This window comes from Echeneis naucrates, chromosome 22 (genome assembly GCF_900963305.1).
Source record: "Echeneis naucrates chromosome 22, fEcheNa1.1, whole genome shotgun sequence".
Lineage (NCBI taxonomy): Eukaryota > Metazoa > Chordata > Actinopteri > Carangiformes > Echeneidae > Echeneis > Echeneis naucrates.
The window spans coordinates 8525400-8542618 of record NC_042532.1 but is presented as its reverse complement, the minus strand read 5'-3'; the positions used below and the strand labels follow the sequence as shown (position 1 = coordinate 8542618).

Sequence of the window (17219 nt, the reverse complement as noted above, 5' to 3'; positions counted from 1 at the left end):
ATCAGCAAAACATTCCTGTCTGATTATTTTATTGTAATAGATTTTCCTCTCATAATAGAATAAAACATTAAATTGTATGAAAGTATTTGCCACCCTTGCCACCTTTTGTCCACCCTATCCACCTATCTTTTCTCAGTTTAGACCACATGCTGGACGAGTGATGTGTTCATGAGCATCACTACGCTGCATCTGAACCCATGAATCACCTTCCTTCCAATCAGGCCCTTGTAAAAAGAGCTTGTCTCCTCCAATCAGCTTTGCTCTCCTCTAAGCCCCAGCACTGCTCCCCAGAGCCTACTCTCAGACAGGAAGAGGAAATAGTTAAGGCCAATCGAGGAAACAACCAGTGGTATCGGTTTCACAGAGAGAGTGGATACATGGGTTTTTTTTTTTTTTTTTTTTTTTTTTTTTTACTATGGGGAGTAAATGTCACAGCTTCTTTCTTTGGTAGTCAAATCCAAGTCCACTGCTCACCCAAATACCACCCACTGTCATATTCACCATACCCTTTATATTATACTAAATGTACTAAAAAATAAATAAAATTCTGTTACATGTCAGCTCTCTCTAACCACAAATTTTATACCAAAATGAAAAAGAGGGCGATTCATGAAACAGTCAATCAAAGCCAGCACCATGTTCTCACAACATTATGAGTTTAACTTTGGCAGCTGGCCAATCTTGCATTTCACCTCTTCTCTCTCTCTCCTCCCTCCCTCGGTCTATCCTGTCACACTCCAGTGTATACTACCCAATAAAGCAAACATGCCATAAAAAATTATCTCCAAATTCTTCAAATTACTGCTCTCTCATTTCCGTTTTTATGAGGTAGAAAGTATTAGACAGTAACAAAATATCACACACTTCATCTGTTGTGTGTCAAGTGTAATATGGCCTAAAAGAGAGAGAAAGGGCACTTATTTTCTCCTTTTAAGCGATTTGTCTCATGCTGTGATTGAAGCCAACAATCAGACCAAAAAACATTAATGTTCTTATATTTATAGGGTCTGTTCAGAATTTACTTCCAGATATAATCACAATTTTTTCTCCAGCATCCCAGAAATAAATATATATTTTACACTTTTAACAGCACTGAGTCTTATTCTAACAGCAAAAAAGTGGAAAGTGACATATTCACTGAAAAATAATAATACAAGTAGTGTGTGAGGCCAAAAAGCCATCTCAATCAATTAAGTTAAAGTATATGCCACAGTGTTTCTGAGAGCTACAACTCATCAATTTATAAATATCTGGTGTTCTCGAACACCCACAGCACTCAAATACACCAGCAAACCACCCACATTTATTTTTTTTTTTCAAACCTACTTCTTCCCTGATGTGATATTATATATATTTTTATTTATTTATTTTTTTTTATATCATCAGCCTTTTCATCGCATCAGCCTTGATGTCTTGGAAATGTCTTTTTAGCCTGCTCTGCTCTTCGCAATCAGATGAGGTCAAAGCAGTGCAATAGACTCAAAGAAAGACAGCATTTTCACTTCGATTTGACACAAAACCAACTAATAGCGGTCTGTTGCAGAGTAAATTCTGTGTCAAAGGCAGCTGGAATGGTTCCATCAGCTGGAGGATGTCCTCTAGCTAGGGTTAATGGGAGTGGAGTGGGGGGAAAGGAACTACGGAGAGTGCCGGAAGAACAAAATAAAGAACTTTTCAGCTTGGATTTCTCAGAGTAATGCGGGGTCAAAAAACAGGGGTCAAAATCACAATGACATCCTAATCTGGCGTGCACTTGCAATTGTGTGCGTGTGTGCATGTAATCCGTTCTGTGCGGCTCACATCATGTCTCATTTCAGCCCAGAATCACAGAGAAAGGTTACCGTTTGACCTTTTCACAGCTCAGAATTGCGGCAGCACACTCGACTGATTAGTGTACACACAGACACACACTTATAAAAACTGATAGAAAGACGCACACTCACTCAGAACAAAAAAATGAAAGCAATACAGCCCCGAGCTGAAAGCACACCAAATCTTCTATTTGTAATCTTGGCCAACTGCACTGTGTAAGTACAATTTCCAAACATGTTTACTCTTGGATCCAAAATCAAAGACAGAGACCGAGTTTCTTTGTTATTTAAATTTATTCTGGTATTTTCTGATAGTCTTTCACTTTCTAAATTGCTCTCTCACTCAATCAATGGACAATTTACTTTGTCTTAATGCCATTGCACAGGCCAGCTCTTATGTGTAAAATGTCATGTTTTTTTGAACAATCAATGTTTTGTATAGTTTGAGTAATTACTTGAACCAAAACTGCTGAAATCAAGTGAGTGCTTGAACCTGTGTTTTTCAATTGTTACTCAAGATGGAAATAGTGCCGCTGAGAGCAAAGTACACTAACATTTTTCACAAATCTCTCCTTTGTCTCAAGACAACAAGTCATTACCAGCAATACATTTCCATTTGGACATAGTGAATCTTAACAAGCCTGTTCAGTTTCAGATGAATTGGTTGGACAGCCGGTCCTTTCTACCTGTACTTGTTCATTAAAAGCTGGGCTTCCTGTTAAAGCTCAACACTGAATGTATGAATGTAATATAAATGTAAAAGTATGGGAGCTGGTGGCTTATTAGCAGATGGAAAAGAGCAGATTTGGTTGGGCCTATTGTGATGGCGATCAGACAGAACCAGGAGGTGTGGGTATATTGCCTGCTGTGCTCCCAGGACATGAAACGCTATACTACTCGAACACATAGGAAAGATTTCTTGATTATAGGTAAAGCCAGCGGGATGCACCGTTGATGCAGTGGCTGCCAAAGGTCTTGTGGCTTTTATGCAGCGTTAACAAGCATGTGTGCTGATTGAACCGTTTTCCCTTAAAAGAGCATGCATGCATAACATAACACTGACAAACAGAAGGAAACCATCCCTCCGGTCACCACAGTAGTTGGCATGGCAACCAATAAGCAACCTATCAGCACAGGTGGAATAGCGTTCTCGCCAATCAGACTACTTGGACTGACCTACCTGGTGTATAAATGTCAGCGAGGGTCAATTGGTGCCACATCATCAGCGTTGATGAAAACACACCATTACTGTCACAAAATGTCAACATGGCAATGGATCTTAGCCATTCCCAGTTAGAGGGAATAGTGTTTGTTCAGTACATCGCACAGTCTGTGTGTGAGCACATTAAGTGAGGAAACAAGGGTAAGTGCTTTTTTTCAGTGTGAGACAAAAGGCATGCTGGCTGAAATTTTCGTTTAGTATGAAAATTACTGTTAAGACTAACGATTTCTTTTTTTTTTTTTTTTGACAACCTGCTTTTGTGTTCACAGTGGCTTTTTCCTCACCTATTTATCTCAGTGTGCTCAATATTCAAGGCTGTCTAAAGGAAGGTTTAAGTATATCTCTGTAAATCATAGTATAACTGCCCCCACACACAAAACCACACCACTACCAAATGGCATCAACTTGTATAAAAGCTAAATAAGTCTATTCATATTTGTGAACCACTAATGGCCAAATCAGTGTCAGCACTAAAATATATAAATAAATAAAATATTGTACGCTACTGGTGTTGTGCTTTTTTATAAATGCTGCAAATAGCTTTTCTTTATATATTGTAATTTGTGCTTTGTACAGTCATGTTGTGTTCTTCCCTTTGTGTATCAGATGACAATGTGGATACTGGCTGCTCTGTGGTTTCACTGTTACTAACACAAAATGTGTACAATGCGGAAAACACTAGACTTGCAACACTAGATGCCTTGAGAACTGATGAAGTCCCTTGGATTAGAGGCGAAACATCTTTTTCGACAAATCTAAATCCAGTAGCTTTCAACTGCTTTGCTTTGTTGTTGTAAAGTCGACTAACATTAGCGATGTTTAGGTAAATGCTGGACCTAATCTAGGTATTACTCCTACCAATGCTTTAAATCAGAACCTTAATTCACAAAGTTGGCCAAAAATGTCAAATACTGTAAGTATCCATCTGCTTCATACTGTCCTTCTTTTGTTTTAATTCTGTGAATTTGAATTGGATGTGTATGACAAATATTGATGACCTGAAATATAGCTGATACAGATCTAGCAGAATGGCTCGGGGCACCCCTACTTCACTCATCTGCTTCATCCTGCCCTCTTCTTTCCCTCCCTTTATCTGATGTTTTTCCTGTCCAGTTCTGTTGTAATCTCTCCTGTCTTGTCCTGGTCTTTTGTCGGCTCTGTTTTGTTCTGTTCTGCTCTGGTCCAGGGCTCTTAGCCAGAGTCACTCCAAGCAGGCTGATAGATCCCTCTGGCTGCAGAGTGGATGGGAACCACATGGGCAGCCTTCACTTAAAACTCAAAAAACTCCTTGAACACAGTTTCCCGTTGGGAAACCTCTACAGATCATCATGCTGGAACTTGGCAAGACAAGTCTCGATCCATATCTGCAGAGCAGCCCCTTCGTTGGACTGAGAATTGCCTTTGCACTGGTGGGTTCGTATGCCTTTACAAATGCACAATATGTGTTTATATGCAAAAATTGTCCTCTGTTGTGTTGTCCTTTGGCTTGTGTGTGAGAGAGCGAGTAAGAGAGCGAGGGAGAGGGAGAGAATCTGAAAATAGAAGTAATAAAGAGAGTGAGATTTATCTAAAATACCTCTCATGAATGATGTGAAGGAATAAAATGCTCTATAGACCAAATGTGTCAGACCACCACCCTACCACACTGTCATTTAGATGCAAACAAACACACTCACCGTTTATCCCTCTCTATTTCTATCTCTCTCTCTCTCTCTCTCTCTCTAGTCATTGCACTACAAAAATATTAAAACACAACAAATGGAAGAAGATTTGGCTCAAATCATTTTCCTGCTGATATGTCGCATCTTATCCCTAATGTTACACGGGACATATGAGACCTGTGTATCTATGTGATATATTTATTCATATGTATTTATGAAATGAATGTTAATCACTTCCATTTTCACTCACAGCACGCAAATATGTCTTTCAGCTCAGTTCCACCTTGCAACATTTTTCCTTCTCAGGAAATGCAACAGCTTGTACAATAGTTCGAGCATACGTGTTTGTACCTGTTGTGATGGTGGTGGTGGTCGAGGCTGTAGGTAGGCGCTCTGGTTTGGACCTATAGGGGTCTGCTGAGGGGGGCTGAAGTATGGAGGGGTTCCCTGCTGCTCCGTCTGCTGCTGCTGCTGCTGCTGTTGCTGGCTGTAACCCCCCATCCCCTGCTGGCCATACGGCGCCACCTGCTGAAACAACCAATCACACATTGGTTAGAGGGGACACATTAAGGTCAGGGCTGAGGCAACAGAAAACTTTTAGTTTAAATGAAAGGCACTGGAGAGAGGCTGTTAGGTACAATTAGTAGATGGCCACAGCTGGTGCCAGGTGACATACTGGAGTAGCCATTCGAAGAAAAACCTAGAGACTCTTTAGACCTGAAATCCTCTTGGAATGATTGCAAAATAAAAACAAAAAACATCATCCCATATGAGCGCACACAAGCTGGTCTCTATTCATTTTCCAAATCATCTGTTTGTCCCACAGCTAAAAAGCTCTTAATTTAGCTCAGACCAGGCTGACACTGGTCTCCCAGCAGTCCTCTGTCTAATGAACTCACACTGCAGAAACCTCTAAGTTTATATCCTCTGGCTTGCCAAATGCATCCTCCTCTACATTATCACAATGTTGGTCAGCCCACAGATGGGGTGAGGTGTGTTGGCTAATACTGCAGGCCAGTCCCAGGCCGTAACCTTAATGAGGGACACACGGGTGAGCTGGGGCATTCCAGAGCAGTGCATTTCAAAAACTAACTTGCGAGGGCAAAGCCAAGCCAAGCGCCAGTGCTGCATTATACAGTGGTTGTGAGAGAGAACGTAACAGGGAGTGCGTGTAACAAGCTGGCACCAATACAAATGTAGTCTTAATCCCTCCTTGTCATTTGTTATGACTACAGACAGCGCCAGGTGCTCCTCACTCCTCTAAGGATTTCCTGTTGAGGCTGGGGTTTTCTCATTCATTCGCACACACACACACACACACACACACACACAAGCCAAGTACAGACTATTAAACAACATTTATGACCGCTGTTGAAGCAATATGACAGCACTGTTCTTGTAATATTTTTTGCCCATCATGTCACACCACTTTTTTATTCAGTGACAACCAACAGCCCTGCCACAAACTCATTAAACGTGCACACATGCTGTAATTTGGGGCTCGCGCAAACCTCCCAGTCCACCTCCAGCTCTTGCCACAAGCTCTAAATGCTGAAATGGCCCCTTTAAATCTTCCTTGGCAGACTTGCCAAAGTAAAAGTCTCCCAAAACCAAAGAGTGATTTATACCTCCAATGATGGTGTTACAGGGGAATCCGATGTGACGTAACTACTACACTACAGCCTTGTCAGATCAAAAGCAAAGAGCACATATCCAGAGTTGTAGCTTTACTATGACTGTTAAGAGTGAGAAAACCCAGTCATAAAAGCCTTGTTGAATCTGTTGGCTGGTTTAAAATACAGTGAAATCTGATCTGGCTGCAGAGGCCCAGTGGAGATTAATACATTAGAAATAGTTCTGAAGTGTAACTTCTTTTAAGTGGGTGGTAAAAAAAGAAATCTTTCTAAAATGGAAGAAGCTTTTTGACTCTCAATAGAGATGATTGGACAATGTAGAATACGTCTCACTTCAGTGGAAATTTGATTAGAAAGGACAGGTCTATGTGTGCGGCATGTGTGTGTGTGTCTGAGTGTGAAAGAGAGAGAGACAGCGAGAGAGAGCGTGCCATTAGGCTGATGAGACAGACAGACAGGGAGACAGGGTGAGATCAGTCTAGCTGGCAGAGAGGTTAATAGCATGGCCTTGCTCATGCCAACAGCACCACTGGATTCATTACTGCCAGCCAGGGCAACACACACACACACACACACACACTCTAACACATACACTTAGAGACAGTACTCACTTACCGGCATACGCAAATGAATGCACATGAATTCAAGTTGTTTGTGCATGGGGATTTGTTTGTTGAGTAAACCAGACAAACAAACGCTTCTCATTCATTCTCTCTCTCTCACACACACACACACACACACACACACACACACACACACACACACACACACACCAACACAGACACGTCATTAGATGTGGATCAAAGCCACTCTGATAAAATATAAGCAACTCTATCCAGTGATCAGTGATGACAGGTTGGTGTAACACACTGGGCTGGGTCTTAACTGGAACATCACTGTTCTGGGATTGGTAAAGATTGGGTCGCCATGGAGATCAAGACCAGACAACCGTGGGTGGGTTCTTTTCTTGGACGAACACAATGACGGGCGGAAAGACGGATAAGGGGAGACGGTGACAGACAGACAGGAGGAGGACACTCTTTGGGTTTATTCCCCCCTAAATCATTTCAATTTCAATAATCCTGAAAAGGGAGAAAAGCTAATGTGTGTGTTTATATATATAGCTTCTATTATCTTTTAAATTGTCCATTTAGGTTGTGGAAATTTTACACTGGCAAAATGACAGGAATCAGGCAGGTGTGACAAGGCCTAAATGGACCTATGTTACGTGTCTCTTTGCTGTCTATCATGATTGAAGTGACTGACTTGATGGGTAAAAATGAGCATCAAGTATGATTCCTTCTTCCTTGCAACCTCTTGCAATTTGGAGCCACTGAGGCCCAGTGTGACAGGTGTCAAATGGCTCCATACCATTTTGTTGTGCAATACAAGCAATACAACTGTCGCTGCATAAACTGTGGGCAGCACAACAGCATAGTGGTTAGCCCCACAATAAGAAGGCCTGGGCCCTTTCTGTGTGGAGTTTGCATATTCTCCGCGTGCCTGCGTGGGTTTCCTCTCACCGTCCAAAGACATCATGTTTGGGTTAACTGGTGACTCTAAATTGCCCGTAGGTCTGAGTGTGAGTGGTTGTTGGTCTCTGTCTGTTGGCCCTATGATAGAATGGTGATGAATGAATAAATGCATAAACTGGACAATTCTGTTTCTAAGTCCGCTACTACACCAGAAACATACAGTTCAACTATAAGATGTAGTTAGGTTCATGGTCAAATGGGAAGGTGTCTAAAACTACTTTCTTTAGAAAAATTCAGTTTTCAGGGTGTTCAAGTAGAGAGACAGATCTGCAAGCATGTAGACAGGCAATCAGGTAAGCAGGCCGAATGACAGACACAGAGACAAATGAAGAAAGAACAAGAAATTCTGCCAGCCAGTCAGTCAAATAAGCTTGGAGACAGCAGAAAACTGGAGGTCTAGCAAGTAGCAACCTGTCACACTGGCTTTGGGAGGGAAAAAAGAGTCATTCAAATGCTGCTTCTGTTTGATCGCTGAGGCTGAATGTATGAATGTACTGTACCTACTGAGTACACAGCAGTTCGCTGAAACCTGATTCTCTTTGACTGAGAATATGCTTAGTAATAAACAGACTTGCTGTGCTGTTGCGTATACCAATAAAAATAACTGCTGGAAGTAGAAAATAAGACCATTTTCTGCCTTTTCCTTCCACTCAGGTATGTGGAAGCAGACAAAATAACAGTGTGATTTATCCAGAGTGCCTTGGCAGGCACACAGTGTCAAATAAATGTCTGTAATGAAATGACAACAGATGTGAAGTGCTGTAGGGAGAAATGACACAGAATAGACATCCTGTGAAGCAAATAATTCACCATAAACTGCAGAAACAGTGTGATGAAAACAAAAGCCTTGGCAGCATATTAAGATACAAAGACACAAACACGCACACAAACACTGAGAAGAACTCAATCAAAAATCTATCAAAACAAGAGTTGTATGAAAAGACAGACAATATCTCCCTGCTCTACAAATGGAGGGAATAAATAGCCATCCTAACCCTCATCCAAGGCAGTCCTGTGTGTGTACGAGCACGTGTGTGCACCTTAAATCAGCCGTTTAAAAACCTTGCACGGAACAAGGGACTGCTTGTAATTCAATTGGGCCAATGAGCAATAGACAGGAATTTTCATAATTCTGTCGAGGTGGCGATACGGCTGGCTGGCGACGGGGACCACAGGTCGGCCCTTTTTGAGTGACAGATGGGCTCAGCCAACCAGAGCACTAAGCGGAGTGGCCATCCCGACCCCTAAACACGCACAGATTCTGCACACACGCACAGCATCACAATTATAACCACACACCACAGAGGAGCCAACATGAAATTAAAAATACACAGAGAAAAAGATTTAAATTGGAAAAAAAAAACATTATCTGATCCGCTGGCAAAGAGAGAAACGGAAGGGAAACAACATAAAAAAAAGCAAAGCATGATACAGACGAAAAGAGATACAGAGACAGTGGCAAAGAAAGATGTTTAGAGAGGCAGATATGGAGAGATAGGCAGGAGGGAGATAGAAGAGAGGTGTTACAGCCAGAAATACTTAAAGGAGATGGATAAAGCGATGTTTCACTTGATAAAGACAGAGAGAGACAGATAAAGATGGTGATTCAGACAGAGAGATATGTGGAGAGAGAGGGTGACAGAGACAAGTGTGAAGGAGAAGCAGAGGAAAGAAGGAGAGCCTAGGAGGAGGAATAGGGGTAGAGTGAAACTGTGTTTTATTTCTCCCTCCAGTCGTCTTCATCACTAAGAAGTTTCAACTGATTAAAAAGTTATATTCCACTCACAGTTTGAGGAACATGAGAGAGACAAGCAGGCAGGCAGACAGACAGGTAGATAATGCTGACCCCACAGTTCAGACTGGCATCATGATCACCATGTAGCAGTAATTAATTCATTCATTACAATTAATGTGCAGGGAGAGAACAGCAGCAGTAGTTTGAGCTCAAATAATTTGCTGCGATTAGTGACTGGCATGTCACAAACCTGAACGGAGACTCAAAACTGACAATATATTATTTTGTACAGCATGTACCATATTAAAAATCCTTCAATTATCTTATTTCAAACTTCACTGTAATTTGCCAGTTAATACACAAAATAATAAAATACATAAGGCAGATGGCTGAACTCGGGGTGCGGGTGCACCGTCTCTCCTGATCTAAAGAACAAAACATTTAGTTAATTATAATAACTATTAAGAATCCCTACAATGACTGTATGGCACACTGATGAAAATAAATGATGTGAGGCTACTGATAGGTGTTGTAATATATCCGTTGACATTAGCAAACATTACAGTATATTTTATTGTAATTCTTTTCTTTTTCTTTGAAATGTATTTTCTATTTCTAATTTTAATGTAACCTTATGCTTCTGTAAAGCACTTTGGATTGCCTGGTGTATGAATTGTGTTAAGACAACAACAAATAAATTTGTCTTGCCTTGCCTAAAAGACCAATGTCACTCTTGCCAACGGACTTTTCTATATACGGTCCTGCCCAGGTTTCATAAAGTAACTTGGTACTGGTATTTCATTAATTTGACTAATCGCACAAGGACAGGTATTGATCAAGAGCTTGTTGTTGCAATGTGCGTTCCTGTCAATGGCAGTCATTTTTGTGTCTCAATGTTTTTTAGGGCAAAGCAGTTTCCTTTAACAGCCTTCTGAAACTAATCTCATATTACTTATGTAAGATGTTCTTGCGGCACCAAGAGTCCAATAGGTCAGCAACCATCCATTCACTGTATACTGCGTAACAGGAACAGTTCTTTGAAAGAGAAAAAGAAAAGGAAAGCTTACTGTTACATGGGTTTATATGTACTGTAGCATCACTGGAAGAATGGATGTGAATATGCAAAAGCCGGCAGCATTAAACTAATTTTATTTGTAAACAGCTTGCAATATAAAACAGAGAAACACTTCAATCCAGGCTCGGTTAGAAAATCTAAAAGCAAACTTAAAGGCAGATAATCAAAAGAAGTTTCAGTAAGCAAGCACAGCAGGGAAACAGTACGGGAGAAATGGCAGTGTTGAGAGATCTATCAATCAGTACACCAGTATCAAAATAACTGTGGCAGTCAGAAATTTTCTGTAAATCTTATTCGCCTAAGTACCTGAAACACATAAAATTATTCAGGAGACATTTTTTAGTTGACCTTCATCAGAAAGAAAAGTTCTTCACGTTGTCTTGAAAGATCGTATCAACAAAAGATAAATTCCTGCATCCCTTACAAACTAACTAGATTAACTCAGTGATGTAGGATGATCACAAAAACAGGCAAAAATATTCACTCAACAGCAACTTAGCATTTCAAATTGACTTTTTAGAGTTAATTAACTTTGTGTATGAATGATATGAAATGTTTCCTGCTGAAAATTCAATACTGTCAAGATAAAATTCATTTTGTAAATTTTTTTGATAAATTTTTTTCTCCTGGTGTTTTTCCATTTTCCATCTGAATTATATGGCTTTTGTGTCCTGTTAATTTTTGGAGTGCGTTTAACAATAATTTCTGTCAATGTAATTCTGACAACATCTATATTTTACTACACAAATCAAAAAGGTGTATCTCTAACACCACTTTTGTATTGTGCTAGTAGATTAAAGACGAAATAATCATGAAGCATCCATGCATGCAAGTATATTTCTGACAAGAATGCCCATGTTTGTCTGGTTGCATGTACCGTTTCTCTGTCTCACTGTAATGTGAACATGACCTCTAACCATTTGTGCAACATGTGAAGCTGACATCTAAAGAAACAGTAGTTCTTTCTCATCCATGCTGAGCTGACAAGAGGTTATCATCACACACAGGACCAAAACAAATCAACCTGCTTCTGCCTGGCGTGGTGATAAGATCAACTGCAACGAGATGTGAACACCAATGTGGTAAATTGCAAGCGAAGGTGAGACCCTTAACGAAATGCGAGGCATCAGAGAGAAAGATCAGCCTCAACAGTCGCATGATTAAACATAAGGGAAAGAAGAGGGGATGCGTCACCATACTCGTCATCTTCCTCGTATCTCGACACCCAAGGTGACAGTGCTCTCCGTCGTCGTGCAATGCCTGTCTTTGATATCTCTTTCTCTCACTCCTCCCCCTCCTCAGACATCGTGAGGCCCTTGACACCTCAAGAATGAGCTGCCCTTGGAGGAGTGAGAGAGAGACTGAGGGGCAGGAGTAGCATACAGGACTTAATCGTAACATCCCCGTAGCCTGAACCCAGATACTACACATCGAGCCAAAATATAAAAATGAAGCAACATTCAGTCACATTCAAGCAACAAGGCTATGGATGATTTGCTGTTTTGTTTGTTTGTTTTTTGTTTTTTTTATTAAGCATGGTGCACTTCATATACAGCAGGTTTTTCTTCTCACATGAAAACACAAGCAAGTCTATTCAAAGATTGTGACTTATCGACCTGATGATAACATCAACATCACACTGACGGCGAGTGAAAGCAAACAGATATTGGAGCCATCAACTGATAGACACAGACGTGTTTTGTTTCTCCCCGCCCCCCCTATATTTTCATCTTGGATCCCTTTCTGAAGACTGCCAAACATTACTCTCTGCCCCTGTCTGTCTTTCTTTATTTTTCCCCTCTCTCTCTCTCTAATTCTCAATTTCTGTTCACATCTATTGTTGAAGAGAAAAAAAAAACAAAAAAACAAAAACAGCGGCTGCTCGTAGCAGGCATTTTATTGCCGGCTGACTGCGACTAGCAGTGGCTGTGTTGTTCCAAGCAGAGCCGTAATGGAGACATTTGGAGAGGCAGGGCAGGTTAATGCTCTCTGTAATGTGTGTGTGAACAGCATTTTATTTTAGTTATTTATTTTTTTCCACAAGAGGCTCTGGGCCTTGTGCCACCAGCTCCAAATGTTTTTCCCCTACTAAACTCCTGACCCCAATCTGGGGCCAAGAAAGACAGAAGAGAGAGGGGGAAAAGGAGAAAAGGGAGAGAGAAAAAAGCTAATCTGAATGAGACTGATACTGAAGGAGAGCACGAAAGAGAGATTGTTAAATACATCATTGATCACTCGAAATGTTTCTTGACACAGAAGTTATGAATGTTTACAGCAATGGGTAACAAAACCAGGAGTCCAAAAATCTGAGTCAAACTAGATTCCGTTTTAAAAGACAGAATATGATTATCATTAAACTGCAAAGCGGTGAAAGACTCAAGAGATGGTTTGTGACACATGTAAACATCACAATTCAGCACAAAATAGCCCAAAAGATCAATCATTTCAGCACACAGTGGCTCGGCTCATTTTTCAACGCTCGCTGTGATGACAGGCTCAAACTTGTGTAGGAGTCATGTCAATTACATTTGAACAGGGAGCAGGGCGGGAGCAGGGAGGGAGCAGGGAGGGGAGGGTGGGGACTTCTAGTTGAAACAAGCTTTTTACCATTAACAGTTGACATCAGCACAGGAAGATTATTCTTGTACTTTACAACCCCTGCTACGAGGCTTTCTTTCTGGGATGCTGACGTTCTGAGACGCCACCATGGTAAATGACAGTGACACGATGGACTGTGGAGTTCACTCAGGTCAGAGCAGATACTGTACGGTGTGTTACAGATTAATCAGGCATTGGCAATGTCAGGGTGACAGAGTAAAAGCATTACAGGAAGGTAGGCATGTGTCATCCAAGACAATTTTAGACTCTGACACATTTGTGTACTGTGCGTTCCCTGAGCCAACACTGTGTAAACCTTCCAGTTGATTGTGACGTTTGACCCTGTTGACAAGATAAAAATTAATGTATAGCAGAAATTCCTGACAACAGCTGAACAACTGAAAATTACATTAAACATAATTTAGTTTGTTCCTCATCAAATTAAGTATTTACAATTGCCTATTAATTATTATATCGCCATGTCGACCATCTTGATCAAAATGGAATAGTTTCTCTTAAATAAGACAAAACTCGGCGAGAGCATATATCACTATTCAATCTTGAAATTTCAACAAAAAAGAAACACACACCACCAACTTGCCGCAGTGACTCAAAACATCTATTGACCTTCATGAATATAAGATAGTGTTTTACACTCACTCAGTGAACGTGTTCTCTCCCATTCTGCTTTCTCCTTGTCTGTTTCTTTTTAGGAAAAACAGCAGGCACCCGAGTGCAGCTCTATCAGGTGCTTCCAAGAATTATGGGGATTATTCTCCGGAGAGAACATTTTTGATGGCATTTTAAACATTTCATGGATAGTTTATTACACTTACATTGTTCTCTTTAAATAACAAAATTTTATTAAGAGACTATTCTTTACTCCTATCCTGAAAAATAGGTGTTTCTGAAAAATGGGAGTCATCTAAAATTTCAAATTGAATTATGGTGGAGTCAATAAAATACCTTGGAACTACTTTAAAGTTGGACTATATGGTCTATATAACTAGGCTCTTATCTTCATCTACTCTTCTCCCATTCATACACCAATACACAGAGGCAGGAATTTAGGTAATACCTTGATCATGCCAATCTATGCCCTCTCAGATCTCTCTGTTCCACAAATGAAGCCCAGAAACCGAGATGCTGGAGCAGACTTGACCTGTGTAAAAATCTATCTCTAATCTGGAAGAAAACTGAGATGAATTCTTGGCGAGCCAATTAGAGCAGCCACTAATCCCCTTGTAACTCGGCAGAGACGTAAAGCATCCCTTTCTTTGCTCTATCTTCCTCGCTCCCTCCGTTCCGCTCCACTTTCATCTCTCTGCTCTTTTATCTTATCAATAGACACATATAGAGCGCTGCAGACACAGTGCGGCGAGCCTGGAACTTTCAAAAACACACCAACTGTGGTGTTTTACACTGCTCACCTGCATTCACCACCAAATTACATTAAATTCACTTCACTTGAGCAAGAATAAAAGTTTGCACCTCATACAACTAATGCAGCAGTTAGGTATGCAAGGCTCACATGAAGAAGTATATCCCAGTGAGTCATATCTTATTTATCACAACTTAGACATTCATAATGTGTATGCCATGTTTCTCTTGAGAGGATGCACATATACTAATAGATGCTCTGTGTTGCTATCTTCTTTTATGTTCACTCTAGTGTGTACACACCTTACATTGATATAATTGATAGCATCAGTTTTGTCTGTCTTTCAGTTAATGGCCACGTAGCATCATTTTCATGTGGCACCTGATTGGCTGAGAGCCACTCTATAGCAGGGAGGTAATAAAAGTTACAAATGAGAGCAGCTATTAGAGCCATTGATGTGCGTAGGCTAGCTTGCTAATTAATTGATCCTGAAACTTCATCTATTCTGTAGCCTTAATTAATCAGGCGTTCCATATTGTTGTCCTCCTTTTTTTCAATCCTTTTCGCAGTCCTCTTTTAAGCCCCCCATCTTTTCCTTCTTTGCTGCCTCTCTCTCCTAATGTCTTCTTTAATTGCGAGGTGCCCAGAGTTCCATGGGATGGCACGGAGTGCCGGTCTGCAGTTGTGGAGTAGAGAGGAATGAAAGTGTGGGTGTGTATCTGCATGGTTGAGATGTGTACTTTGAGGAGCAGGCCTCCAAGGTTTCAAGATCCTTTCAAAAAGGGAGGGTGTGATGAAGCTGGAGTGGTCCCCTCTGTACCCCCACCCCTCCTCTCCCTCCATCCTTCCTGGCAGAGGGGCTGATTTATTGGGGCTTCCCAGCCATCCGTCAGAGGCAGCAGCGCTGGCTGCATTAACCCCACAGACGACCCCAGCACTCGGGGCCCCTAAGTGCTTCCAAGTGGCCCTCACTCTCCCCATTGGTGAGGAACCCCCCCTGCCAAGCTCAATCGATGTCATAAATTACCCATCTAACTCCCTGAAGTCGATATCCCACAAGATGATGTTTGGACAAACAGGAATTTTTACAGCTTTTGGTTTTAATGGAAACTTAATATATTAGTATAATATATAGTACTTAGAGTACTTAGTATAATCAGTACTCTCTGTATTTGCGTATTTGTCCCTCACACAATTTTACGGAGCGATCACAAACATGGATATGTTTATACATGCTACCTAAACTTTTTCATCTGTTGGCAAACACCAGACTTCTAACTACCTGATATTACAGACCTGAAAAAACATACAACAAAATGAATGATAACTCATTTCCATTTAAGTGCTTCAGTTTCAGGGTCCTGCTATTATTCGTGTTGGCATAGTCAGTGTCAGACTATCACGGCTTACAAGAACACTTAAACAAAACAAATCCATTGATGCTGTTCACAACATCTCTGCCTTTACAACTAAGGCTACTATGTCTACTATGGGAGAGGCCTATTTGAGAGTGACAGTTTTGTATTTGGATCAACAACAGCAGCTTTTTATCAAAAGTAGGGTTTCTTCTTTTATGACTAGGAGGGAAAAGTTTAGTGGAGAGCAGAGAGTAAAGGTTTTATATAATTTACTGAAAGGAAGCAAGTGGGCAGCATGGTGGCATAGTGGTTAGCGCTGTCACCCCACAATAAGAAGGTTGCGTCTGCTGGGTTTCCTCCCACCGTCCAAAGACATGCGTACGTGAGTGGTTGTTTGTCTTTGTTCTTTGTGTGTTGGCCCTGTGATGGACTGGCAACATGTCCAGGATGTACCCCGCCCCTCACCTGAAATGTTGGCTGGGATAGGCTCCAGCACCCGGACCTCAGTGACCCGGAAACAGAAAAGCGTTAGAAGATGGCTAGATCCCTTCAAGCTCTATCTTCACTACCTTTTCCAAGCTTTTTTTTATTCTGGCGCTATCACATTTTTCTTTGTTCGTGTAAAAATAAAATACACACTGTCAACAGAGATCTTAAGGAATAATTATATTATTTTACTTTCATATGTGCTAATTTGACTAATACATGTATATCATTATGAAAATAACTACTTAACCACAATATCTGTATTGAGTGTCTACAACTATTTTCAAACTGAAATAAATTTCTTTGTTGAGAACTACATCACACTAATTCTATTTTAGTGGTTACAGCTGTTCAGAAAACCACTATAAACATGTTGGTGTGCTGCATAAATGTAAGACAAGGCGAAGTGAGTAAAAACAAAGGAGAATCTTGGAATACAGAAATTACTTACAACTGCACACAGATGTTTCCTGGTTTAAACGAAGCAGACGCATTTTTTAAAGAACACAGATGTACAGTTTTTTTCTGTCCTTTTTCTTTGCCAAATGTCAACTTGTGAATTCAGATAATGCCTGAGAAATCGTTTTTAAAAGAGAGTCATACTAGGTAGAAGTATACAAAGCAACGAAGGACAGAGAGCTTGTGAGTGTTGTGGTTTGTATAGACTGAGTAGGCAGGTCAGCCACATTTCCACTTGACTTTAAATGCTTGGCTTCTATTAAG

General features: G+C 40.8%; 1 protein-coding gene across 5 annotated transcripts in view; it reads right to left on the bottom strand.

Annotated features, from left to right (window-relative positions):
* LOC115036112 (AT-rich interactive domain-containing protein 1B-like) overlaps positions 1 to 17219 on the bottom strand; it is a 158207-nt gene that overhangs the window by 112050 nt on the left and 28938 nt on the right. For 4 of the 5 annotated variants that reach the window (XM_029494239.1, XM_029494240.1, XM_029494242.1 and 1 more), the window contains exon 3: positions 5046 to 5222. In XM_029494239.1, the coding sequence (XP_029350099.1) occupies positions 5046 to 5222 (177 nt within the window). The remainder of the gene's footprint in view (positions 1 to 5045; positions 5223 to 17219) is intronic. The other variant, XM_029494241.1, reaches the window with a different exon arrangement.